General features: G+C 33.2%; 2 protein-coding genes, 3 non-coding genes and 1 pseudogene across 33 annotated transcripts; 3 read left to right on the plus strand and 3 right to left on the minus strand.

The window, feature by feature from the left end:
• Positions 1–933: 933 nt before the first annotated feature.
• TRNAN-GUU (transfer RNA asparagine (anticodon GUU)) lies at positions 934–1005 on the plus strand. The gene has a single exon. It is a non-coding gene; the product is annotated as a tRNA-Asn (tRNA).
• A 636-nt stretch (positions 1006–1641) lies between these two features.
• Positions 1642–1715, minus strand: TRNAR-ACG (transfer RNA arginine (anticodon ACG)). The gene has a single exon. It is a non-coding gene; the product is annotated as a tRNA-Arg (tRNA).
• Positions 1716–6824: 5109 nt separating this feature from the next.
• Positions 6825–12998, minus strand: LOC112707167 (uncharacterized). 29 transcript variants are annotated; one of them, XM_072201197.1, is made up of 11 exons: positions 12345–12954; positions 11986–12034; positions 11157–11310; positions 10981–11042; positions 10756–10815; positions 10416–10474; positions 9591–9675; positions 8872–8958; positions 8078–8760; positions 7066–7288; positions 6825–6976 (listed from the first exon to the last, which is right to left on the minus strand). In XM_072201197.1, exons 1-5 carry the CDS (start codon positions 12440–12442, stop codon positions 10795–10797), a joined length of 384 nt encoding a protein of 127 aa, XP_072057298.1. In that variant the 5' UTR covers positions 12443–12954; the 3' UTR covers positions 6825–6976; positions 7066–7288; positions 8078–8760; positions 8872–8958; positions 9591–9675; positions 10416–10474; positions 10756–10794. The 29 variants fall into 29 exon arrangements, with proteins under 29 accessions (XP_072057298.1, XP_072057277.1, XP_072057279.1 ...); XM_072201176.1 differs by having other exon boundaries at positions 10756–10832; XM_072201178.1 differs by having other exon boundaries at positions 7066–7323; positions 10756–10832.
• A 1941-nt stretch (positions 12999–14939) lies between these two features.
• LOC112707169 (fasciclin-like arabinogalactan protein 6) lies at positions 14940–16005 on the minus strand. The gene has a single exon (XM_025758795.3). The coding sequence runs from the start codon at positions 15841–15843 to the stop codon at positions 15100–15102; it is 744 nt and encodes a 247-aa protein (XP_025614580.1). The 5' UTR covers positions 15844–16005; the 3' UTR covers positions 14940–15099.
• Positions 16006–20503: 4498 nt separating this feature from the next.
• Positions 20504–20902, plus strand: LOC112705290 (large ribosomal subunit protein eL27x-like; annotated as a pseudogene).
• A 2954-nt stretch (positions 20903–23856) lies between these two features.
• On the plus strand, positions 23857–26224 carry LOC112707170 (uncharacterized). The gene is made up of 2 exons (XR_011864791.1): positions 23857–24746; positions 25619–26224. It is a non-coding gene; the product is annotated as an uncharacterized protein (transcript).
• The last annotated feature ends 434 nt before the right edge of the window (positions 26225–26658 follow it).

Consider the following 26658-nt stretch of genomic DNA (forward strand, 5'->3'; position numbering starts at 1 on the left):
ATTATCTTTTTTCTTACAAGACAACAATCAAAATTTGATTGTCATAGTTTTCGTTTTCGAACAAAACATCAATCCACATTTGATTTGTGTTTCAATTTCAATTTGAATTCACTTGAACAATAACTCTAATTTTTTTTAACCGGTAGTAGTAGTTCTAGCGGTTAACTGAAAAATAAGATTAGTAAAGAATATTCTTTGAATGCTAAATTTACGTATTGAATTCTTTTTCTTGTCCCCATAATTCAAAAAGTTTTTTTTATTATTTCCGAAGAAATGAAATAAAAGATAGGGTAGAGGTATGACAGTTATTATATGAGGTCTACCCAATGCTAGATGCAAAGGTGCATAATAGATCGATATGAACATGATGAGCTGTCCCGTAATAAACCCAGCTGTTGCTGATAGTTTCTTCTCGGTCCCTTCTTGCATAATCCGAGCTCGAAGAAGGAAGAGATAAGAGGGCCCTATGGAGAATGTGCTCAGAAATCCATAATAGAGTCCGACCACAACGACCGAATTTATTATCTTCATGCATAAGTATACTAGATTATCCAGTATAAAAGATTGAAAAATCATCGCAAACCTCTGTTTTTTATTATCTATTGCAATCTCCGGATTATTATCTAATTTTCAATCCATATATTTATATAATGATTTTTCAACCTTCCATATTTCTATATAGAAATAGAAAGAGATAGACTAGAAACGACATCTCTTATCTCACTGACACCAAAGAGGGGGATCTAAAATGAGTGGAATTTTGATATGGGTGGAATATAATGAAATAGAGCCACTTTGAGGTTCCCTTTAAAATGAGGCATGGAACGGAGCCATTGCGAAGAAGTTCCACGAGTTACGAAGGAAACTTCGAGCTCATATTGGTCATGGGTTGAGAACGGGAATTGAACTCTATGAGATCAAATTTCCCGTTGTTCCTCAGTAGCTCAGTGGTAGAGCGGTCGGCTGTTAACTGACTGGTCGTAGGTTCGAATCCTACTTGGGGAGGTTTGGTTCATTCCGAATTCTTGAATTCGAAATGAAAGGGTTGGGTTCGCTTTGACCGTTAAAAGTAGGTAACCCGTTCCCCCTGTCTTTTGTTTGTCTCTATTGCATTCTATCTCATCGTATCCCGTTCGGTTCTGCGATATTTGAGAATCACCGTCAATATCTCGGTGTAGGTTCGGGATACTCCCTTGTTCCACAGTCCGGGGCTATTTAAACTAACAAATTCAGAATTCTCCGATGTACTAATATTAGCAATAGCAAGTGCATCTTTGATGCAGTCATCAATTCTCCCGAGAGGCTACAATTGCCGCGAGCAAACATATTAATGACGAGGAAGGCATTTTTGCTATGCTACAAATACTTTACTTGTTCTGCTATTCTGCACAAGCCTGGTTGAGGAAGAATTACGAAGGGTAAAAATATGCGGATTAAAAGCTAAAGCTTAGGACATACTTTTTTTATTTAGAAATATCCACCATTTACGAAAATTTTGTTTATTTTTTAAGAAAACAGTAAGGTAAGGCCATTCCATTTCGACAAAATACCCACACTCAAGTTCCATAGCTTTGGGTCCGCTAGCCCGATCATGATTTTCTTACCCCCAGAGGTAAGGGTCCTTACCTTTTTGGCCGGTTGTGGGCGAGGAGGGATTCGAACCCCCGACACCGTGGTTCGTAGCCACGTGCTCTAATCCTCTGAGCTACAGGCCCCATCCCGTCTCCACTGGATCTGTTTCCCGGAGTACCCTAAAACTAAAAAAGGGAACCTTCCCTCTCCCCAGCCATTTCATTTCGGATTAAGAAGATGTGAAAGCGCCTCTCTCTCTCTATAAGAACGGTGCGTTCCGAGGTGTGAAGTGGGCGAGAAGGGATTTCATGAAAACTCACAAACCCTCACCACAAATTCAAATCCACATAACTTTTGATTCGGAGCTCCGATCGCCGCACCATTTACGGCCACGCAACTGCAGTGATGAGCTCTACAAAGCCCAATACCATTCAAGGTAAGGAAATCAAAATCCCAGCTTCTATTCTCTCTTCAATTTGGGAATAGTAAGATTTTTGGGTGTTAAGATTTTGAATAAATTGATGTTATAGGATCAAAATGAGTTGAGGAATGAGTGGGCTTTGGTTTGATTGAGACACATACAAGGTAAGGTTCATAAATCCTAGCCAATTTCAGTTCTAGTATGTTAAATGTGAATTTTGAGTATGTATGGTGATATATGTAAAATTAGGTGTATAAGTGTATATGTTGGAGGCTTGGTGGTGATTGGAGGTAAGATTTTGGTGGGTTTCTCTAAGCTTGAGGGGCTGTGTGGTGACTTGGGGGGATGCCTTGGACTAAATATAGTAATCGGCCAAGGTATGATTTAGGTTTCGTGTGTTTAATATGTAAGATTTTGTGAAAACTTGGGCTAGAGCACTATAGGATAAGTTGAAACGATTAATTGTGTTAAATTATTAGTCTTTATGGTATTAATGGAGAAGTTGATGTGGGCATGTGTTGAGTAATTGGTAATGTGGGTTGAATGCAAATATATATATATATATATATATATATATATATATATATATATATATATATATATATATATATATATATATATATATATATATATATATATATATATATATATATGTATATTAGTATAATGATGATGGATGAAGGATTGATGATTATGGCAATTTAATGATATGGTTGAGATTTAGTGGTGTTTATGTGAAATTGTTGGTATGGTTATTTTGATTAATGTTGTGGTGATGAGTTAATAAGATTGTTGTTGTTGCTGAAATTCTGTTGATTGGTTGGTTTATTATTGTTAAAAAAAGTGCATAATTTTAATGCTTTAAAGTGAGCTTGTATGATATAAATCATGGTGATTTCTGATAGGTACATGGAACTGAGGTTTCGAGATAAGGTTGTGATATAATTTTAGATAAGGTGATGAATAAGAGGAATGGTGTATTAGTATAAGTTAGAAACCTAGAGGACTAAATTTGGTGAGTGAAATTGAGAAGTCTTGCTGCAGAAATTTCTAAACTATTTGGACAGCAACTTAAAACGAAAACTGCGAATAATTTGGGCATGATTTTCAAACCAACCCATTTTTCTAACAAATTCCTATAAGTCAAGATTACCCTATAAAAATTTCATGGAATTTGGCCAAGTGTTTTGGAAGATATGAGTTTTTGAAGTTTAGTGATTGCTGCAAAATTTTCTGGTTCTGCAGTACCAACTTCCAGACGCTATAACTTTTGATTTAAATGAAATTTTGAGTTGCTTCCAAAGGTATTTTAAATATCTGTGAGTCTACTTTAATTGAGCACCAATTTCATGTACATAGCTACTTTGTAGAGTTAGTTATGTCTCTTGGAAGCTGGGCTGTTCGCAGAAAATTCAGAACCAATTACAAGAAACAGGGCAGCAATTCCAATTGATATTTAATTAACCAAACAAAGTTCTATGAGCCTAAAACTTATTTTTCCTAAAACTTAGGGGTGTAAAGTGTATCCTCGCCAAAATCTAGGAGTAACGGATTAGAATTGAATTTGTTATAGATTTTGCAAAAACAAAGCTGCCCGCTGTATTTTTCTGAATCTTCTTAAGTGCAGCAGTAGATTTTTATTGAATTTGTTATAAAATTTAATTCTAATCCAAACGCGGTAAAAATTTGATTTAGATCCAAAGGGTATGTCCAAATTTGACTGTATACATGAACGTAGGTAAGTAAAAGTGTGTAAGTTATCTCTAGGACACATTTAAAGTTAAACGGTAGTAACTTAGAGATGAAGAAAGATAACTAATAGTTGGAGAATATAGTATTTGATTTGATAAGATGAAGGAAGAGAGTAATGTAAGAAATTGAGACTTGATGATATTAATTAGTCAAGAATAATAAAATGTATGAGCAATGAGTTGAGTGAAATGGAGAATGACGAGATTGAGACATGAATTAGTATTGAGAATGAAAATGATAAATTGTAAGACATGATTGAATAACCTGAGCTTGGGGTGTTTTCCCCATGTCATCCGGGATTTTCCCGTGGTATTTATTGAGAAAGTGCAATAATGTCACGAGTATGCCGGAGTTGCATATATACGCTAATGATTGAACATTATTGAGCTTGGGGTATTCCTTCCCCATGTCAGCTTGGGGTGTTGTCTCCTCTCCCCATATCAGTTTGGGATTCGTTCCATGGATATTATTGAGCTTGGGGTGTTCTTTTCCCTATGTCAGCTTGGGGGGTCCTCCCCATAGTGTATTTTGACCTTGAGAACATGTCGGGATGGTTACGTAACCGACAGTTGATATCAACAGCCATAGGACAGGCATGCATCATGCGCATTTGTTTGTTTTGATTGCTATGTATTATCTGAGATTGCCTAACTGAATATATATCCTGCTACCTGCTATACTTGCTACTTGCTCTATCTGCTTCTTCTTGTATGTGAATTTGTCTGGTTACTTGTCTCTGCATGATTTATGGATGACGGAGGAGCGGAGGAAGGGTAAAATGGGTTGGCGTTGATGTTAGGTTTAAAAGTGAGTAAGTCTAGGAGTGTTTTAGATTACCTACCTCTTTTTATGGCTTCTGCTTAGAAATTAAGTTTTATAACTGTATGTTGGAGTTCTAGAATTGCCTTTGGCATTCCTAGGACCTTATATATTACATGTGTGGCACCTTTACCATGCTGAGAACCTTTGGTTCTCACCCCATACTGTCTTGTTATTTTCAGATGCAGGTCGAGTGGCTCCTCGGTAGGCGTCTGAAGGTTCTGCGGCGAAGTGGTTTACTTTGGGGTCTCCTTTTATTATTTTGATGTATATATATGTATACACTACAAGAGGCACGGGAAATTGCGGTGGTTTTTTTGGGGATTTGCGGCGGTTTTTAGCCGGCGCAAAAATAAATTCCAGCGATTCTAAAAGCGTCGTCTATTAGGTGGTGGAGATTTGATTTTGCGGTGGTTTTGAAAAACCGCTGGCACAACTGCAGCAAAACCAAGGCTTAGCGTCGTTTGATTTACCGGTGGTTTAAAATTGCCGCAATTTCAGTGATTGGATTTTAAAAAAAATTGCAGCGGTTTCAAAACCGCCACAAAATTATGGGTGGTTTTTTTAAAAAATCAAGACGGTTCAAAACTGTCACAATTTCATAAACAAGCTTAAAAAAAACTAATTAGTTACATTAATGTATACCATTTTTCTTTACTATAATCTATTTTCTTTACATCATATTTATTAAACTTGAGATATTAATATAAAAAAACACTAAATAAACAATATTAAAATCATAGATAAATTCAAAATGTTAACTAAAAATATCCTTATTTGTAAAATAAAAAAACATGATATTCGAGCACTACTTATGCACATACTAGCATATATATATATATATATATATATATATATATATAGGAAGGTGTTCCCGTATGGCAACGTACGAAGACGGAATTTGGTATGGCAAGCATGTGAATCGTGCATATATAAATTAAAATATGTTAATGGTTCAGATGGAGGCGTTGGTTAATAATGTAGAATAGAGCGTGTAGGATCTATGATACAGGATCAACCATTTGGTATGGTAATTCATTGTGGCACTTACGTGATTTGGCTGGATTCCAGAGCTGGATATAATGTAGGCTAGAGTTGGTGTTGCATTTGTTGGAGCCGCCTAGCTTCGTGTTGTTGGGCTCAGCTGAAAAAATTTTTTGTAGCCATACAAGCCTGATGTTGGGCTGATTAGAAAAAAAATGATGTTATCTAATTTGTTTTTTAAAATATGTAACTTGTATTTTTTTTTGTTCTAATTTTTTCTTTTGTTGCGATTAATTCTGTTTTTATGATGAAAAATAAATAATGTGGAGAGGCAAAATGTTGAGGATTGATACAACAGTAGAAAAAGAGTTGTCTTTATTGATTAACATAACTATTTTATATTAATTATGTATTTTATTTTTTGTGGTCATAAAAAAAATTATGGATATAAAAACATTTTTGTTAAATAAAATTAATTTTTAATGAATGAATGATATTTTATATATGAGATAATAGTATTAAATGAAGTGTTATTATTTCTTTGATTCAAAGTAATTGTCTATTTTTAATATACGTGTAAATTAAAAAAATGAATACAAATATTGTTTGTATAGAAGAAAAGTGTTTTCTGTTCCAAATATTCTATTCCAAAGTCTGCTTCTTCTATGCCAATGTCCAATGACCCTTTTTGCATGGACAAACGTAGACTAATTATTTAGGGGCTATAATTCAAGTGACCAAATAATTTTTTATAATTGATGATGTATTTAACAAGAAGTACAAATTATATTACACTCTATGATCCTTATCAAATATAAAAGTAATATTTTAATTCAAAATAAGATATTTAAAATTTAGAACCATAATACTAACATTGTAGTATCAATAATACAAAATCATAATTTAATATTTAAATAACAAAAAACTAAACAAAATAACATATAATTACATACACATATAACAAATACTATTAAACTCAGTAAGTGATCAAATACATAAAAAAATATATAAAAAACACCATCAAGCAGGACTAACAGAAAATTAAATTTATTTTATTTAATTTAACAAAAAAAAGTAAAAGTAAAAGTTAGTGCTGCTTGAGTTGCAACAATAAAAATGCTTCTTTCAGTACAAGAATGCATTAGGAATATAATAGGATTTATATTTTACTTTCTAAATCAATTCAGCGACAATATTTTCTCAAAACAACACAATACACATTTGGACATTTTATTTTATCGGCTTACACTAAATTATTAATGAATTGCATCCATTATTTAACAACGAGGCTATTTTCTTTTCTTAATACGATAGCTATGTAATGTAATTTACAGGGCTATATCTAAAAATTTCTTTTTTGTTACTAAAAGTTACAATTTGATGAGGCCACTACCCCCTTTCTCATACAGAGTCTTCTCCCATGCTTACCTGCACATAGTCAAAGTCACAGGCCAGCTTAATCCACATCGCATGGATTCTCTAAATTAATCTAATGCCAAGATTAGTGAGAATCATACCCCACAACATAACTTAGGCGTAAACCAATAAAGTAATCATACATTTTCGTCACTGTCACTGCCATTGATTCTGCACGCATTTTCAAAGGAATCATTTACATTGTCCCCATTTAAATTGCCATATCTGTTGCTTGAAGCCATGTTTATAATAAAAAGCCTTTGTTGCTCACACAACAACACTACAATCTCTTATAATATCACGCAATCCATGCTTCCTACGTCACTGCACATAGCGATAGGAAATCTTTGGGTTAATTTCTGCATGAAGGAAACACAGAAAGATCCGGAATTGAGAAATACATATGGCCACAAGTTAAACTATATAAGTGTTTCAGTAAAAGGTTCCACGTTCCATATATTCACGAATGCAATCTCAAACTACTTTCATTCACTGCCTCTAAGATTTCTGCCTACATAACTACTGCATGCTAATCTTCCCATATTGCTCTACAACTTTTTTTAGACGCCTAAAATCTGTTGTTAACACAACTATCTTCATGCGCCTAAAAGACCAACCTCACCATAAAAAAAAATAAGCAACAATTCAACAACCTCAACTCGCACTGCCATAGCTGCAGCAGAACACCTCATTGTCTAAACAACTAGCTTACCATGAACATCTCACAACCGTCACAAACCACAAAAACACTCTCTACCAAACTGCATAATTCCTAGCAAAAACAAATCCCACCTATCGTATTAGGTCAACAACATTCAAATCCCATCGCCCATCCTAAATTAAATCCCAAAATCTAATTGCGTACACATTATGAATCAACAAACCTTCTATCCCCAACCCCAAAATAAACCCTTTCAGAACCCACTACTTCATTCCCCTATCCACCATCTCCATTCTACCCTTTCACACTATCATGTTTTGTTCTTACGGTTTGAACATATAAAAACTCAATTATTGTGATATGCAAATCTCCCACTTATTAAATGCATTCGACCAAATCCATCAAAAGAAACACAATTATAACCCCCATTACACAGATCAACGCAGACGTACCTTGTATAGCTTCGCATTCGTCTTCAACATCACCAAAAGCCGAGAAGATAAGATGTTCTAAAACTTTCAGATCTGACCACCTAACACGGTAACCAACCGATTCGTGCACACAAGATCAATGGAGGCTAGACAATTTATTTGTTCACCTTTGCCTCCACTTATTGCAAGTGAAGAAGCGACGACACACTCACTCCTTTCTTCCCACAAACAACTAACAATTTCAGCCTCACTTCCCAAGTTCCCAACACAAGTCTCCAAGCCGAAGCCCTGTTTTGCCATTCGATTTTAGCCACCGCCAATTTGTCATTCTAAGTAGGAGATTTATGACATTTCAAGTGTTTTGTCAGGGTTATTTTTGTCTATTCAACATTCACTAATAGACAATTTTTTTATTGGCTACCTATTCGTACAAGTCATACCATATGCCTCTTTTTTCGTTTGCCTTACGTGATAACTTTCCATATATATATATATATGGAAAAACAAAACTAAGGTGGTAAAAACCTTAGAATTAGAAAAATCCTAAATATTGAAGCAAATATAAACCTCAAGGGATCATTGACCTCCACTTAATTCAGATAATGACTATTTCCAAACACCTCCAAATGCAACCCAAACCTCAAGACTATCAAGAAAACTACATCCTTCTGGAGGTTCTAACTTAGCCATCGTACCTGGTAGTACTGTAGAAAATATGGATCCAAAATCAATGGAAAAAAAAGGTATTGCCAAATTGAAAAGCATGTAAAATAGATAGAGTAAAGGGCATATATGAAGTGGTGAAAAACACTCACTTGTTTACTTTGACTCAGATCACATTTAGTGTATCCTTTTTTCTCATCCAGTTCTTTGATCACTTTCTTGATTTTAGACTTGTCATTCTACACAACACAAGGATAGAATAACCAGTCATGCAAGAAATGTGGCAAATTATTGAAATAGATGGGCAAAAAGAAACTTCAATTATGTCTTTCTCTGACATTAAATCATTGTACTCATCCTCAAGCCTAAGAGAAAAATTACATGAAATCCTTTAACAATATAATAATCATAGTTGCACAAAATATTTATTATTATTATAACAGTTAGTCAGTTTCTCACGTCAACACACATAAACTGTTCAGCTTGAAGTTTAGACAAAACTTTTGCATCATATCACCGGGGAGTATGTGAGAATTGAGAAGTGTTTGTATCATTAGTCTACCAAGAATTAGAACAACTATGCAACTAAACTGATTAAGATGTAAAAACAAGAAAAAAGGACAACTATATCCTATGTGTCTCACGTTTCAATGGTAGGAACTTTGAAAAATCAAGTTTTGTAGAAGAAAGTATATGCTATTTGAACAAATAAAAACTACTTTTTGATCAAATAGCAATAAAATTACAGAACCAATTTATGACCATGCTTTTTCACTTTCTTACTATTCAGTTAACTAGTAGCATAAAAATTGTCATACAATATTAAGTTCCTAGAAACTAATCTCATAAGATTATAAGAACATATACTCACCAATATAAGATCAACAGCAGGTAAGAACTCTACTTGATGAGTAACATACTACTGTCTTTGAACTCAAATGGCCTAACAAACATTCCTGTCAATCCACAAATAAATTAGAAAAAGATCCGTTAAAAAAATTAATTAAAGCAGGAACAATAAATAACTGAAACTGTAGTATAAATTAAGAAAGTAAACTAATAACAAGGTTAATAGAGTTATTCAATTTATCTTTTTAGTGTATATATTTTAGTCTTTGATTTTCAATTATTTCATTGTAGACCCATAATTACAAATAAACTATGGTGTTTTACTATTGTTATCATAGCAACCTTTCACGTAAATTATGTCACCAAGCGATAGATCACAATGAAAATATGTTAATAAATAATCAAGTTAATTTGAATGGCTTTAATTATTTCAAGCAAGTCTCTTGTCATACTATTCCCACCCATAAGCAGTATTCATAAGACAAAATTAATTGAGATCTTAAGCTGTCTAATGAATAATATTATAGTTCACTACATAGAGATCAGTTTAAACAAAAAAATAGTGTAAAATAAAGCTAACTTTGTAAATTAGTTAATAAATTAAATTTATGAATAAAGACACAAAAATTAATTTCTTAATGTGAACTTTGTGCCTCTGGAAATTGAGAAGCAATTTAGTGGGTTACAAGCAAGTGGAACAATGCAAAACACCTTTACACACATTATTTGCACCATGTAATAATGCATAAATTAGATAAGTACTATAAAAAGTTAATTCAAAATCTTTGAATGGTATAACAACGTTAAAGATGGGTAAAAAGATGTATTGCACAGGATCAGTTGTTACCTATCATATACACTCAAAAGTACTCCACATATGTCACATACACATAGCTTCTGATAAGCCTGAGTAGTTATATATGAATAAGAAAACATAAAAATCAATTGATATAATATAAGAAAAGTCATTCACACTGAAAAAAAAAAATGCTCATGAGTGCCAACATACATGTGTATTTTGCTCTCAAAAAGGCACAAGTTGCAGTGAAATAATGGTTGGATGCAAGAATATGGAAAAAGACTTGACATTACACATTTCATTTATTTTGATGCATCATTTGAAATGTAGTCGAAATATGAGTGCATATTTTCTCATTAAAGTTATAGAACACAGGAAATCTACTCACAATTCGCATATTAGCAGCTGTATATTTTGAAGAATTGAATTATCCACTACAGGCTCCTGCCTGGTCGGAAGCTGACACTAAATTAGATTATTAACACACAGATCAAAATTAACAAGAAAAAATCACAGCAGGTATATATGAACTCTTCGATTTAAATAAGCAAACAGTACCCAAAATAATTTCAATAACAAGACAAACAAAATCATATTATAAAAAGTGAAGGACCTTCTTAAGTACTTCGGCTTCTTCCAATGCTTTTTGCGCCTCATCAACCTTTCCTTGCTCGCCTGTTCATCAATCCAAACTTATATATTGAATATAAATTAAAGGGCTTTTTCCTTAAAGAGGGCATCTCTCCTTAGTCTTCCAATGAGCTAAAGAATATCAGATCAGTGGCTTACCAAGGTCCTCGGCTTTCTTCAACTTCTCATTTATCATCTCTTGTGTTCGAGGGTCAGGAGCAGCAACAGGAATGGGAGCCAAAGGAGGTGGATTTGGCAGAGGTTGAGGTAAAGATGCCCTGTCTTTGTTAAAGGCATCTAACAGGAGCATGGACTGTTTGGAAATTGTTAGAAAGTCAAAAGAATTGTTAGCATGCTCCTCTAAAATAGTGATCAGACAACTATCTTAATAGTTTAATGACAAAGGGAAAACAACAAAAGGAAAAAGGTCAAACAATGATCCAGAGTTTACAACACTGACAACGACACATGGATCTTAGCATTCAAGGGTGATAAGTTTGCTTTTAGTTCTAAGTTCTTCCACAACCTCTAAAGCACGAATCTTGAGATCTGTCTTGCCTTCAAGATCTGCATCCAAATTTTTTTACATGCTGGAAAGATAAATAAAAACTTAAGTTTTCATGATGGAATACACGTATCAAAATATAACATCTCAAATAACTCCATGCTCATCAAAAGGGGGGAATATAAAAATATCACGCGTACAAACACTACAAATGTTTTTAAAGTCTTATAACCAGCTTTGGTGAAAGGAATAAACCCTTTCAACTGATGCGGTTTTACATGTAATTAAACTTGAAAATATATGTTATGAATAGATGTAGGCTACATAGCCATATTAAACAGGATGAAGGTAAATAAGTTTCATAAACAAACCTCCTAAATATACCACCAAGGATGAAATGGCAAATGACACCATGGCAATAAAATAAACTTGTTTCGTCCAATAACTATGTGGAATTACTAAAAGCAATTCAATTAGGCAAACCTGGGAAGAAGAAAAGCTACCACAGGGAGGCCAGGTACGAGTAAGATCACTAACACAAAACAAACACAAATGACAAGACAAAACTCAGTAACAGCAAATAGAAAATGGACAAAAGAAATTACAATAACAGAAATTGACAGATATATTGCACGAACAGAGGGCTAGGTTGGAACACAATCAATGTTTCTGGACCAAGAATAGGGATTGAAACAGAATAGTTGTTGAATCAGGATAAAGTCGAACAAAAGGCAGAAGATAAAAGGATGAAATTGGAGCAAAATTAGTAGAACAACAAGCAAATAAATTAAATTGGGACAAAGAGATGAAATTAGAACAACAGGACAAGGGGAAGAACGAACCAGTGAAAAGGAAAGGGGTGATTGAGTAGCGCACAATAGGGCAAGGGGGAAGGATGACGAGGACAATGACCACAACACCAAGACGAATGGGCAGCCATGCGACTTCACGACGACACAGATGAGCATGGAGGAGGGAAGAACGATGGTTTTGTGCCCTTCCAGTTCTCTTTCGCACTCGGGAGCTAAACGGCGGAGAAGCAGATCGGTGATGGGGAAAGACGTAGCAGCTGAAGGAGAGCTACATGCCGGCAAGGATTCGAGAGTGAGATTCACGCCTTTGCTCCCTTTGGGTTCGCATGAAACGAGAAGACTGGCTCCCGAATATTGAAGGCGAGGGGTTTTTATTCAAATCGACAAAATGTTATTTGCTGCTGTTGGAATACCAAACAAGCGCTATTGTGACTGATTTACAACGGAGCTTAAAAATGCTAATAGAACCGCTGGTATCCCACCAATTCACAGCGGTTCAAGAAATGACTGGCAATTTTCGGCTGCAATTTCCCGTGTGTGTTGTAGTGATAGTTTTTCCTCTTGTATGTAAGAATATTTTGTTTATGTACCTCTTAGAGGTTTTATGGAGAACTAGGATTTTGAACATGTTCTTTTGGGTTATTATTATGTATATATATGTACGTATATATTCTCCGACCAGCCTTGGCTTCGCAGGCTGAGTCAGGAGCTAGTTATGTTGTGTTCTTGGCCCTCTACTCGTATCATCTGTACATACATGTTATTAAACTTTAGTTTTCTTCTCACGCAAGTAACCACGTTTTCTGAGGGTTGCGCTTTTGAATTTTGCGATCTTGTTTTACCCGTTTTTCAAGGCTCCTAGTTAAGTATATCTTTCTCTATTATTATATATATTTTTATTTTTAGAAGTCGTAATACCTTACTATCTCAGTTTTATGACTTAAGCATAAGATTAAGTGTCAATGAAAGGGCGAATGAGAAGCGAACATGTGTACCATTCAAAAGGAGATTTCATAAGCAAAGGAAAATTCCAGTTAGAATATGAATCGATGTGAGATATAAGGAGGTTTTAGCTCGGAGATAAAACCACGCGAATTCTATTATTTATAGATATTTTCTTTGGTGGGGGTTTAAAATACCTTAGGAGGAGAACTTCATACAGAAACAAAGCCGAAAAACCAAAAACAAAACCGGAAAACTTGAGGTAAAACCTCTCAAATTTTGGGACTCACCTAAGAGAGGTAACTAGATTTCTAGTTGACGATGAACAAACAAGATATTACCTTAGCTTATCCCCTCTAATTTGTAATTAGTTTCTTTTTATTTGTGCATTTCTTCCTTTTTGATGTAGACACTTTCGTATTGATTTCCCATGTCTATTCCATCAAGCTGTAATGCTGAATGCTGAGACTTTATTATTACTTATTAGTAGTTTTTGTTTTCCTCCCATCAGCGATTACAACACCAAGCAGTATCGCTTTTGCACCATTTTTCTATATTCTTTTATTTAAAATTAAAATGTTTTAGAACATATATAAGTCATATTTCCGAAAGGAAAAAAAAAAAGAAAAGAAAAATGCTCCTTGAAAAAAAATTAAGATCCGTAATTTTAATTTATATTAACTAACCCTTTTAGTCGGCATTTCAATCCCTTAAACTTAATAGTTCAATATTATACTTTTAGTTAATATTTTTAACAAAAATATTATTTATATACTAAAATTAGTTACTAAAATTAGTCACTAATATATTTATGTATAAATATATATATTATTAAATTTATTTTTATATTAATATATATTTATATTTTAATATATATTTTATATTAATAACTGATTGTCTTTTTAATTATTATTGATTAATTATTAACCAAAAATAATAAATTTTGTGTTGATCCTAAGCATTACTCATGTTAGTTTTAAGGTGTTGTTTGAACATGATACTTTTTTTTTCCTTCCTTTTTTTGCTTCTTTGTTTTGGGAGAAGTTTTCACGTCAATGAGTGAGTTCAACAACTCAGGAATACAAAACATTTCTTCGACGATTTTAACCACTCCTTGCCCCCTCCGTTTTTTAGTAAGACGAATTGAGGGTTGGGTTGGAAAAATTATTCCTTTTATTTTGTCGTTCATTCAATAGTTTAATAGAAAAAGGAGAAAAGACTAATAAAATGATACAAGAGTATGGAAGAATAACTTTAAATCTACTGTATATTAGTTTCAACCAAAAAAAATAATTAAATTAATTATTCTAAGTGAATACGAAAATCAATTATTAAAATTAGTTATCAGCGTAAAATATATATTAAAATATAAAATATATATTAAAAATAAATTAAATTATACGTATCTTTATACATAAATATATAGTAATTAATTTTGTACCTATACATAATATTTTTGCAATACCATATATAAAATTTGTAGCAAAAGTGAAAATTTCAACCCACCACAATCCATCTTACAACTATAAAGCAAGTGAAAGCATGAGAGAATAATTAATAGCTAAATTGTATATACATATTAATATTTGTCTAGAAGAGAAAGTAAAACTGAAACATAAAGGTGTTATTATAAAATTTTATGTACTATCATATGATCTTACTCATGCATGTGATCCAAAATAGTTAAAGAAAAGAAAAGAAAATGTGCATTAAATACACCAAAGAATAAGGTACATTATTATTTAAAAAAAATGGCCACAAATTTGCCTTGCAGAAAAGAAGAAGAAGAAGAAGAATGATAGAATTACAAGAAACACATACATAGTTCCTCATGATGATGCCATCAAGAAAGAACACGCATGCAAAGCAAAACAAACCCAAGAACCATGCCAAAACCCACATTATTCTTCATCCCAGCTACACCATTGCTATCATTCTTGCTGTCAGCAGATGGTGAAGGCGCATCATCGGCGGCAGCACTTGTTGGGGTGGCAGTACCCTTATTAGAACCCTTCTTCTTGGGAGCCGGAGCCGGAGACGGAGAGTTAGCGTCGGCAGAGAATGCCTTGGGCCACAAGACCTTGTCGACTTGGTAAACAGCAAGCGGGAACTGTTGCCTCAGAGCGTTGTTAATTTGGACTTCAACAACGCCGGTGGAAACGTTGACTTGGTTGCCTTGTCCGCCGGTGAAGTTGAGACCCCAAGGAGATTGCGTCCTGACAGGGTTGCTAACGGTTAAGAGATCGCTGAGTGAGTAGTATTTTGGTGCGGAGTGGTAGAGGATGAGCTGGACTTTTTGGTCGTCGGAGAGGCCGTTGAGTGCGCCCGATGGAAGGTTCTGGAAGGCGTTGTCGGTGGGGGCGAAGACGGTGAACCCTTGAGAGTTGGTTTTGAATTGGTTTTGGATTTGAGAGAGTTGTTGTGTGTCCTTTAGGAGTTTAAGGAGGGTGGTGTATTGGCTGCCTTTCTCCAGGATGGCTGTCAGGTTGAGTTGGCCCGATGGGGCCGGGGCTGGGGCTTGGGCTTGGGCTTGGGGGTTTAGGAGGAGGAGGATGGGGAGGAGAAGAATGAATGTAGTGGAGGCCATGTTAGTTGTTTGGAAGAAGAGATAGTTAGCGAGTGATGTATGTGGTGTGAAGAAGTGAAGAGTGGCAAGGTGGGGTTTTATTCTTGGAATAGAATGAAGTTTGTCAAGGTTGATGAGACTTATTTGTTGGCATGAGCTGGCTCAAGCCTTGCAAAAATAATTCTTTTTAGACTTGTTACAATATATATATATATATATATTGTAACAAAAATTTTAGTCATTATTTAATTATTATAAATATTAAATTTTTATTTTGATAAATATAATTACAAAATTTTTTTTTTACTAAAGATAGGAGACTCTGAACCTGCAGCTTCTTAATTAAGTATAGAGAGATTATGCCATTTGAGTTATAATTTATTGACATATAACTACAAATTATTATTGATCAAATAATAATTAAAAATAATAAATTTTGATAATCATGTGTTATTGCATTATAAATATATAATCAAATTAAGTTAGGTTGATTTTAATTAACTCATGAGTTCATTTATTAAGAATTCGAATCATGTCTCGTACATATAACAATTCATTAATTTTAAATAGAATTTCAATTCATAACAAATTAATTTTTAATTTATCAAATTAAAAGATATATAAAAAATAATATATATATATATATAATAAAAACTATTTTCATATTAAAAATAACTATTAAAATTAATTATTATATATTTATATATAAATTTATATAATTTAATTATTTTTAATATGTATTTTATATTCTAATATATATTCTATTTTAATAATTAATTTTAATATACAACTGCATAATTGATATATATTAAGACAGAGAGATTTAATCATTATATTTGGAACAAAAACCTAAACATCCAATCAGAATAACTTTGAAGATGATGTGCCGACAACATGAACTTTTCTCTATCTAGAAATAAATTTAACATTAACTACATGTAAAATAAAAAAATTAACATTGTGTGATTTATTTTATATATGTTGAGCGTTATTTGATATTATTAAGGTGATCAATTCGAAATTTATACATAATGTATAAAATATTTTATATATTATTATCTATGAAAATGTCATTCTACTTTAAACAAAAATATAAATATGACTATATAGAAGTAAGATAAGTATATTATTAAATCTAAATGTATAATTTAAAATAGATGTCTCTTTCAATTTTAATATAATTATTAAATATAACAGTAAAAATCAATTATTTATATAATTTTTCTTACATTAAAACATGAATAAGTGAAGGTGAATTATATGATAAAGATGTAAGTTTACAGATTTTTTCTTTAATAAAATGAAAGAGAGATTAGTAAAGGTAGAAACCACATTTTGAATAATAATAAAATAATAAAAATTAATTATAAAAGAAATTATATTCTCTCTTTATACCACTCCAATCTGTACAGTAGAGTGCCCCGTGAATAAAAAATCGGATTAGATTATCTTATCGCTTCCACAATAGATGAACTCAAATTAAACTACCTTATTAGCCTCTATAATTTACATTGTCAAGAGAGATGAAGTCAAATCTCTTGGCTTATACAATTTACGTTAACTAAAGTTTTCTTATTGTCATTCTGTCTTTGTATATTGAAGATTTTGAACAATAAACAATTAGGCAGTTGAGGAAAATACATTATATATATATATATATATATATATATATATATATATATATATATATGTATAGTGGGTAGCATATTGCATAAAAAAAATTTCCTTTATATTTTTACATACACATGCAGGTCTACTTTTTTAAAGTTTGTCTCTTGAGGATGAAATTATATATCTTCATTGTATGATTGTGCAGTTGAGGAAAATACATTATATATATGTACAAGTTGGACAGACAATAGGGGTAAAACCAGTGGGTGGCAGCCTGGCAAATGTAGTCATAACATACATGTGGGATTGTGGGCTCAATATCATATTAACCAATAAATAGTTAATTTGGAATAATTATATATTATTACCTTATTTGTTTATATATATGAATGTTCTCTAAGTCAATTGTCATAAGTTATAGGTATAAGGTCTGTTTGATTGGCCCATATATGAATATGATGGGTCTGTATATACATGTCCCACACACATTGTTTTGTTGTGTTACCTCGTTGGCGATTATAGATAACACAGCAATACAGATTCTGAGTACTTGAATAGTTGTTGATATAATGTGGTCGCCAAATACTTCATTCTGGTGGTGGTGGATAAGCATAAGCTGTCATTTTCGATCATACTAGACATCACCTGTGTTTGTGTAAATAATGAACAGCCGAGAAATATCTGTCTCAGATAAACACAGAGTGGTAGGTCCAATTGCACCTTATCCTTCAGCTCTGTTAATACCTGTGCTATAACTATAGATTCAGCCCACGTTCCTACTAAGCAACGGGTAATCCTCAAATTGGGCCATTTTCAAGTCAGCCCAACAAAAGCAAATCTAATCCATGCGGTCTCATTCAAGTAAATTTTTATAGTAGTTTCTGAAATTCAGACGATTACTAAATTTGATTAGGAAAAACTATCATTTGTATCCATGAATTTTGTGAACACTGACAAAAGTATCCATTAAACAAGAAAACTAACGTTGTACCCATGAAAGATGAGTTCCGTGTGATAATAGTATCCAAATCGTGATTTTTCGTTGACTTTTTAATAAAATTCCCAAATTACCCCTTCTATCTTCTTTCCCAAATTCCAAATTTCACAACCCTCATCCTTCGTCTTCCTCCTCTGCTGCTGCCAGCCACCAGGCATGATCTCTTTGGCGCTTGGGAACATCAGCAGCAAGAAGCTATTGTTGGATAGAGGTGAGTTGTTGGTGCCTCTCGCGGCGCTTGGAAGCGGGAACCCAAGTGCTCTTCACATGGGTTTGGCAATCGAAGCCACGGCTCTTGCAGCATGTCCTGCACCGCATGTGAGGGCAATCCTTCTTCGCCTGGTTCCCACAGTCCTAGCAGCTAATCCCACCTGCTCCACTTGCTGCTCCGCTCCCCACGGCCGACGCCGTCACCAGGAAGGCCGATCTCGAGGGTGACTGATCGTCGGACACGGTGGTTGGACCCACTCCTAGAGCAGCCGCGAAGCTGTAAAGATCTTGGTGGAAGAGAGGCCTTGCTTGAGGTATGAGGTCGTGTTCCGGTTGGTGATGATGATGATGATGGTTCCACAGCTCCAAGCCACTTCGGTACGAGGAAACGTCTTCATTCTTGTACCAGTAAAAGGTGTCGGAGGGAGGAAACGTCTTCATTCCTGGTGGCTGGCAGCAGCAAAGGAGGAAGACGAAGGATGAGGGTTGTGAAATTTGGAATTTAGGGAAGAAGATAGAATGGATAATTTGGAAATTTTATTAAAAAGTCAACGAAAAATTACGGTTTGGGTACTATTGTCACACGGAACCCATCTTTCATGGGTACAACGTTAATTTTCTTGTTTGATGGGTACTTTTGTTAGTGTTCGCAAAATTCATGGTTACAAATGGTAGTTTTTCCATTTGATTATTGAGATTGTAATTTTACTATAATAAACGCTCAGATGAAGTTCTGAGCACCATAATGATTCCTAATTTCCTTTTCAGTGCCGATTCAGCTCTCGGAGCACTATGTGACTCTTGTTTGCCATACCAGAGTGTATAATAACTAATTCACATAACTCTTGTTAGGGGTATACATGGACCATGTCACATCGGGTTTGGCTTAATTTAGATTTGATCCAAAATATAGACTGAGTCTAATTTTTAGACATTAACCCGATTCTAGACCCAATATATCTACGCATCTTCGGATTGGATAAAAATCAGGTCTTTAGCATGTAAAAATCACCTAATCTCCAACCATTATTTCACAATTCACATAGTAAAATTCACTTAAAAAATATAATAAGAACCAATCATTTTCTAAAATTAAAGCATAACCATAATTAATACTAATATTGTCTAATAACACCAAATATTTAAATCAATACAAATAACATAATATTATGCATTAGTCTAAAGTCTTATGCATTTTAAACATAAAACATTAACTTATAATCTTATAATGACTAATTACACAAAATATTAAGGTTTACAATATTTAAATTCTACATAAGAATAGCCTTAATCTATCACTAATAACACAAAATATTAATTGTGTATAATAACCGGGCCACCAGACCGAGTTTGAGTGATCCGAACTATGGCCCAGATCTAACCCAAAATAATGACCGAATCTATTTTTGAGACATTTATCCAACCCTAAAACTGATAAAATCACACTAAATTAGCTTCTAAAGTATTCAGAGACGGATGAAATTTTCAAACCGAGTCGGACCATGTACACCCCTAGCTCTTGTTTGCCACGCTAGGAATGTACAATGACTAGTTGACATAGCTAGATTGCATTGGACTCAATTTGGTCCTTCTCTTATTATATAACCTAATTCATTCCCAATTTTTTTTTTTTAAACGTTGTCTCCTTCTTCCTCTTTTTTTCTTCTTCTTCTTCTTATCATCCTCTTCGACTACAATTATTTGGTGTCTCAGATTTATGGTTACATTGAGTCTAGCCATCCCACTTAAGTTCAATTTTTTTTTCTACATATTTTCAACTAGTTTATGTTTAGAATTTTGCCACATTCCTCTATGCATAAACAAGAACAAAGAAAGCATAGCACGCAAAAGCAAAAAACAAAAATGGTGAAGTTCTTGAAACAAAGTGGTTATTGTGCTGTCGATACGTGGGTCGTGAAGCCGTCATCATACGCGCCTTCGACGATGGAACCTGCGACCGCCCCTACGGCCACTGCCTCATTGCCGGGATCAAGAAGTACCCCCTTCTAAGGTTGTGAAAAAAGACTTTGCCAAGAAAACGGCAAAGAAGTTGCACGTGAAGGCGTTTGTTAAGATGGTTAATTACTAGAACATGATGCCCATGCAATACACGCTTGACATGGATTTGAAGGAAGCCATTACATTGCATCGCTTCAGTCAAAAGACAAGAAGGTTGTGGCGCTCAAGGGAACCAAGAAGAGGCTCGAGAAGAGGTTTAAGACTAGCAAAAATCATTGTCTCTTCATCCAGCTCTGGTTTTAAGCATTTCAAAAAATAGTGTCGTTTCCATTTTATTTACCTTTGAAAATTTTTTGTGTTGTGAGTTTATTCAAGATTTGTTTGGATTTTAATAGTTTCAGTTTTGAGATTATGTTTTCCAAATGATGTCTTTCATCAAATTCTACATTTTGAATCATATGCTAGTAGATAAATGTAGTTGTTGAAACTAATTTGTCTCAAATATTTAGTTTAGTTTAATAATACAAAAATGATTTAGTAACAAATAGAGTAATTTTGGCCACCAAATTAAAGAGAAGACAAAGAAGAATTAGATTAATATAATGGGAGGGAACTAAATTGAGTTGAATTACAATATAGTTATGCTAACTAGTCATTGCATATTCTAGTATAGTATTTTTAGAGCACTGAAAAGGAGATTAGGGACCACTATAATGCTTGGAGCTTTATTTGAGATGCCCCTATAGTGAAATTGGGATCTTAAAGACTAAATTAGGTAATTAAGTGAATCTCAAATATCATTACGTGAATTTACTCGATCTCATTCATATGAGTAGAACCCACAAAGAATACTTGAAACTCGTATCCGATATGACTTAGAAAACAAACTAAATGTTTTGTCATTATTTTTGTTATCACCATTAAAGTGATAACTAACTCAAACATAAAAGTAATTTTGTATTTTATAAATTTCATCTACTATTTTTTAAATATTTCGAATATTCAGATATTTTTGTCAATTCAATTTTATTTAAATCTGTTAAAGTTTTTGCTAATTTAAATATCAAAATTTTTTACAAATACTTTTATTATTGTCCAAGTAAAAATGTCAAAAAAAATCACTGTTTTAACAAATAATTCAAAAACTCCACACAAAAGTATTTTTTTGGTGACTCCACACAAAAGTATTTGAACCTCAAGTTCAAATTTAAAATTCAATATATAAGAACACAAATTAATTCTCAAAATTCTACACCTAAGTTATAGTCTCTTTTAAGTTATAACTAGAACCATTACAATACACGACATAAACATGAATATACTTGGGAGACAAGAGGAGACCATTCTATGTGAATTAAAAATTTATTTTCGTATTTTTTTTAAGAAATCAATGACTAAGTGTGTGTTTGGATTTCAGTTTGTAAACGGGAGTTTGCATAGAAGTGATTTTGCAAACTTACTTTTGATGAAAAGTAAGTTTGTGTTAACGTGATTTATGTTTGGCAATTTTTATATCAAAATTGATTATAATAAAATAAATGTTGTTTGAGTTATACTATTCAAAATCACTTTTAGATAAAAAATTACTAAAAGATACATCAATTAAAATATTTTTTTATATTATTCTATTATTTTACTTTAAATATTTGAATAGGTCTTATTAATTCATTTTATAAAAAAAGTTACAATAAAATATAATATATGAAAATTATAATTATAAATTTTACATATCGAATAAAAAATAAAAAATTTCAGCCAAAACAAAAATAAAGTATAATAAAATATAAAACGAGAATTCATGTAAATAAAAAACGATAAAAATTTTATAAAATCAATAATATATATATCATATGAATAAAAGAAATATAATAAAAAAGAAGAAAAATAAAATTCATATGAACAATATATATCAACAATATATATCATATAAAACCAACAATATAAATACAGGGCATAAAAAAAAGAAAAATAAAATTCATATGCGCAAGAAATAAAAAATACCATAAAAAAATTAATAACATACCTGAGAGACGAGAGATTACAACACTGAAAAATAATATAAAAAAGACTAATGATAAAAATAAGTAAAAAATAAAAAAAACAAAGTCAAATAAAAATAAAAAAGATCTTACATATTAAACATAAAAAAACAGTAAAGGATAAAAAAAATTCATATGAACTAAAAAATAATAAAAAATAAAAATATAAAAGAGAGTACTATACATTGTATAATGTTAAACAAAAAGAAAAGATTTTATAATTTATTTTAGTTCTGTGAGTACTCTTTAATTTAATATATTTTGAACTGTAAATTTTTATTATTTATGACTCTTTTATTACTTATAATTACTATATAATAAAAATAAATAAAGTACAATAAAAATAAAAAACAAAAACAAAAAAATTATACAAACATAGTATATAATAATTACAACCAACAATATATATCATATGAACAAAAAAATTATAATAAAAAGTAAATAAAATTTATATGAATATAATTAAATAAAAAAATAAAAAATTTTATACATAACATAAATATAGTACAATAAAGGATAGAAAAAATAATTATATAAATAAAACATAATAAAAATTAATAAAAATAAAATTTATATCAACAATAGTTGTCATATAAATAAAAAAAATAAAAATATAACAATAGAAAATTAAAAAAAATAACGTCAGAACACTAAAAAAATAATATGAAAAATATTTATCATATAAATAAAAAATACAATAAAAAACATAAAAATTAAAATATGAAAAAAAGAACTAAAAAATATTAAAAAGAAAATTAAAATCTTTACCTTGGCAGTGATGGAAACAAATCTAAAAGAGTTTGATAAAAAAAATTTTGTAACTAAAAACATAGAAAAAATTACTACTGTGTGAAATTATGTGGTTATGAGCATCCTTTTTATAGAAGAAAGGAAGGGTACAGTTGGTAGATATGAAATAAATTTGTTACCTAACTCTTCCAACGGTTATTAATTTTTCCAACGTGAACGCAGAAGCTTGAATTTTTAGCTTCTCGTGAACGTACGTTCACAGGTGAAAGTAATTCTAGCTTAGGGGTTTCAAGAAATTGCCAAACATAACAATGTGATATTCAAGACGCTCAAACGAATTTTTGTATTCTCTAACGTGAACCCAAACACACCCTAATTCATCACATAATTGAGTTCTTTTTATGTTTTTTGGACGTGATAAGTGAGTTCTATTTAAACGGATCAAATGAATCCAGCTTTTTTAAAAACGGTCGACAGATATTTTGGACCGGATCCAATGAAGTTGGGCTTATGACGGTTGGCCTAGAGATTGCTGTGAGCCCATTGATTACTGAGAAAAATAAAAAGAAACATAAATCACTTAATCGGTATTCCGTAATCATTCTGCTCTGGCTCTTGCTCTAGTTGTGGTTGCAGCCTCCTCCATCTGTGGATCGCAACATAATCTCTCTAAATTTTGATTTGTGAAGGCGGTGGATGGCAAAAAACAACAAGTTCACCGCCATCAACTTCAACCACATTTACGACAAAACAACCTCTTCCAACCATCAAACGCCCAAAACCGCCGCCCCTTCTTCTCTCCCCTCCTCCTCCCCTTCCTTCTCCGCTTCATATTCTTCTGTCTCTGCTCCTAACAAACCCCATGGCCGGATCCTCGTCCTGACCCGACCCACACCCAAGCCCATCACTCCACCCACACAACTCCCCTCCAAACAACCCCAACCCACCCCCATCCAAACCGTTCCCGATCAACCACCCTCCGACGCGATATCTCTTCGTCCCCAGGGCCGAACCGGATCCGGCCCGGTTCTCTCGGGCCCCAACCTCAAGGACAGGGCGGTGCACGTGGAGTCGCCGCCTCCGCTGATATCTCCGAAGCCCGACAAGTTTGTGCCGCCGCACCTTCGGCCCGGGTACGTGCCGAAGGTGGAGGAGGTGCCGCCTGGGCCGGAGATGGGCCGGGGCAGGGATTTGAACTATAGGAGGGGTGCACATGTCGAGTCGCCGGGCAAGTATGGGGAAGATGGGCGGCCCAAGTCTGGCGGATACGAGAGGATTAGGAGGGCTGGCGGGTCGGATGCCGGGTTGATGGGCCGCCCGAGATCATCCAGTGGGAGTCGACCTAGTTCAAGTGGATGGTACGTTTTTTTTTTCCACTTTTTAATTTTTAATTTCCCTTCAATAGTTACTGTTCATGTGGATTTTTTGTGGATTGTTTGGCCAATTTATTGTTCCTTTTAATGGCGTTGACATTTTATAGAATTTTTTTCATTTTTTGGTTTTGTGGGTTTGTCGTTTCTTGGATTTTGGTGGAACGTCATAGTGGTAGACTGATAGGTACTAGGAATCATCAAGCCAATAATACCTTTGGCTGTTTTTGTGGATTATGTTTATTGTTTAGAGTAATTGTTTTGGTATATGTGAATTTTATTAGTAGATGTTAAGTTAATTATCTTCCAGTAATAGTAACTTTGGTTGTTAATATGGTTCGAAACTACCTACTGGTTTTGCTAATTCTGGTGTTGATATGTAATCCGAACCAACTATTTTCTATTTGTACAGAGAAATGAGACCTGTAACGGCTGCCTTAGTTGTGAAAATTTTCTGTAGCTACTAAGTTATTAGTTATGACTTATGAATGTTTGTCGTGGCATGGTTATTTTAGATATTTGCCTGATAAGTTGACTTTTGTACTATCTAGTGGGTTGGCCACTTGCCATATTGTAATGAGCTATATCTTATTTATATGCCTTTATTAGATTGGGCTAGATTCAAGTACTTGCTAAAATTTGATCACATTACTTGCTATCAATCATACAACCTTCCATATTGGTAACAAGAAATGTTTTAGGTACTCATTTTGCTTTGCACACCGAGTTAGTACATGCTAATTCTATAATTTGATGGAATGACAAACATGTGTTCTGATTTTAATATACCTGTCATACTATTTGGTGTTTTCTTCTTTCCCTATTGTTGAAAATAAAGGAGATTTATGTCTTTGTAACAGACAGGTTATGTTTCGAATTATTTTCCTGAGGACGAAGATAAATGCACTTGAAAGGGTTCTTCTCTCTGCCAATTCACTGCATGCATCATATGATGTATCCTTTGTCCCTCTGGAACTGACATCACTTCTCACAACATGAAATAGATGACTACTCATGTGAAGATGATTAGAATAGTCTTTACGTGAAAATAATAGCTAAGATGTGGACACGTGTTATGGCAGACAGTTTAGTTAACCATATCAAATCATCTAATAGCTTTCGGATGTTATCTTCAGATGAAGATTATTTTAACCATTTTCATGTGAGTAGTTGCGAAAATCTCAAATCAATGGAAAACAATACCTGACCATGTGGTAGCTTTTCAACACATATCTACGGAGTTTATAACTAGATTTGTTTGTGCTAAGGAAGAGGCCTTAACACCCAAGTTATTCATTTTGTTGGTGTGAATTTGGCCCTTTCTTAACACCTCCCAATAGATTGTAGAATCAACATACATATGTATTTGTTTTTCTTTCCAGCTAAACTCTTTAAAGGGCATGTTTTTATACTTTGATCATATGTTGTTTGAGAGGAGATTCAATCGTTGATTTTGCTTGTATCAATTTGTTTCTTAACTGTTTTCAGCCAAGGCTATTTGGTAGTTGTCCCGTTGTGTGACCTACTTATATTCCTAGAAATCTTCTAATTAGGGGTGTGCATGGCCCGGCCCGACCCAGCCCCGAGCACTTTAGGACCTAATTTGATGTGATTTCATCGGGTCTAGGGTCGGGTAAGGGTCTCAAAAATAGACCCGATCATTATTTCGGGTCGGGTCCGGGCCGTGGCTCGGGTCACCCGATGGCCCGATCATCATACACAATTAATATTTTGTGTTATTACTGATGAATGATGGCTATTCTTATGTGGAATTTAAGTATTGTAAACCTTAATATTTTGTGTTATTAGTTATTATAAGACTATAAGTTAATGTTTTATGTTTAAAATGCATAAGATTTTAGACTAATGCATAATGTTGTGTTATTTGTATTGATTTAAA

The sequence above is a fragment of the Arachis hypogaea genome, chromosome 8 (assembly GCF_003086295.3).
Source record: "Arachis hypogaea cultivar Tifrunner chromosome 8, arahy.Tifrunner.gnm2.J5K5, whole genome shotgun sequence".
Taxonomy (NCBI): domain Eukaryota; kingdom Viridiplantae; phylum Streptophyta; class Magnoliopsida; order Fabales; family Fabaceae; genus Arachis; species Arachis hypogaea.

Coding starts and splice junctions, on each gene's coding strand:
- LOC112707167 (XM_072201179.1), bottom strand. CDS start 12,442: ATGGCTGCCCATTCGTCTTGGTGTTGTGGTCATTGTCCTCGTCATCCT. Junction 11,043..11,156: donor GAAGAAAGCCGAGGACCTTG/GTAAGCCACTGA, acceptor ATTGATGAACAG/GCGAGCAAGGAAAGGTTGAT. Junction 10,475..10,755: donor CAGCTGCTAATATGCGAATT/GTGAGTAGATTT, acceptor ATAACTACTCAG/GCTTATCAGAAGCTATGTGT.
- LOC112707169 (XM_025758795.3), bottom strand. CDS start 15,843: ATGGCCTCCACTACATTCATTCTTCTCCTCCCCATCCTCCTCCTCCTA.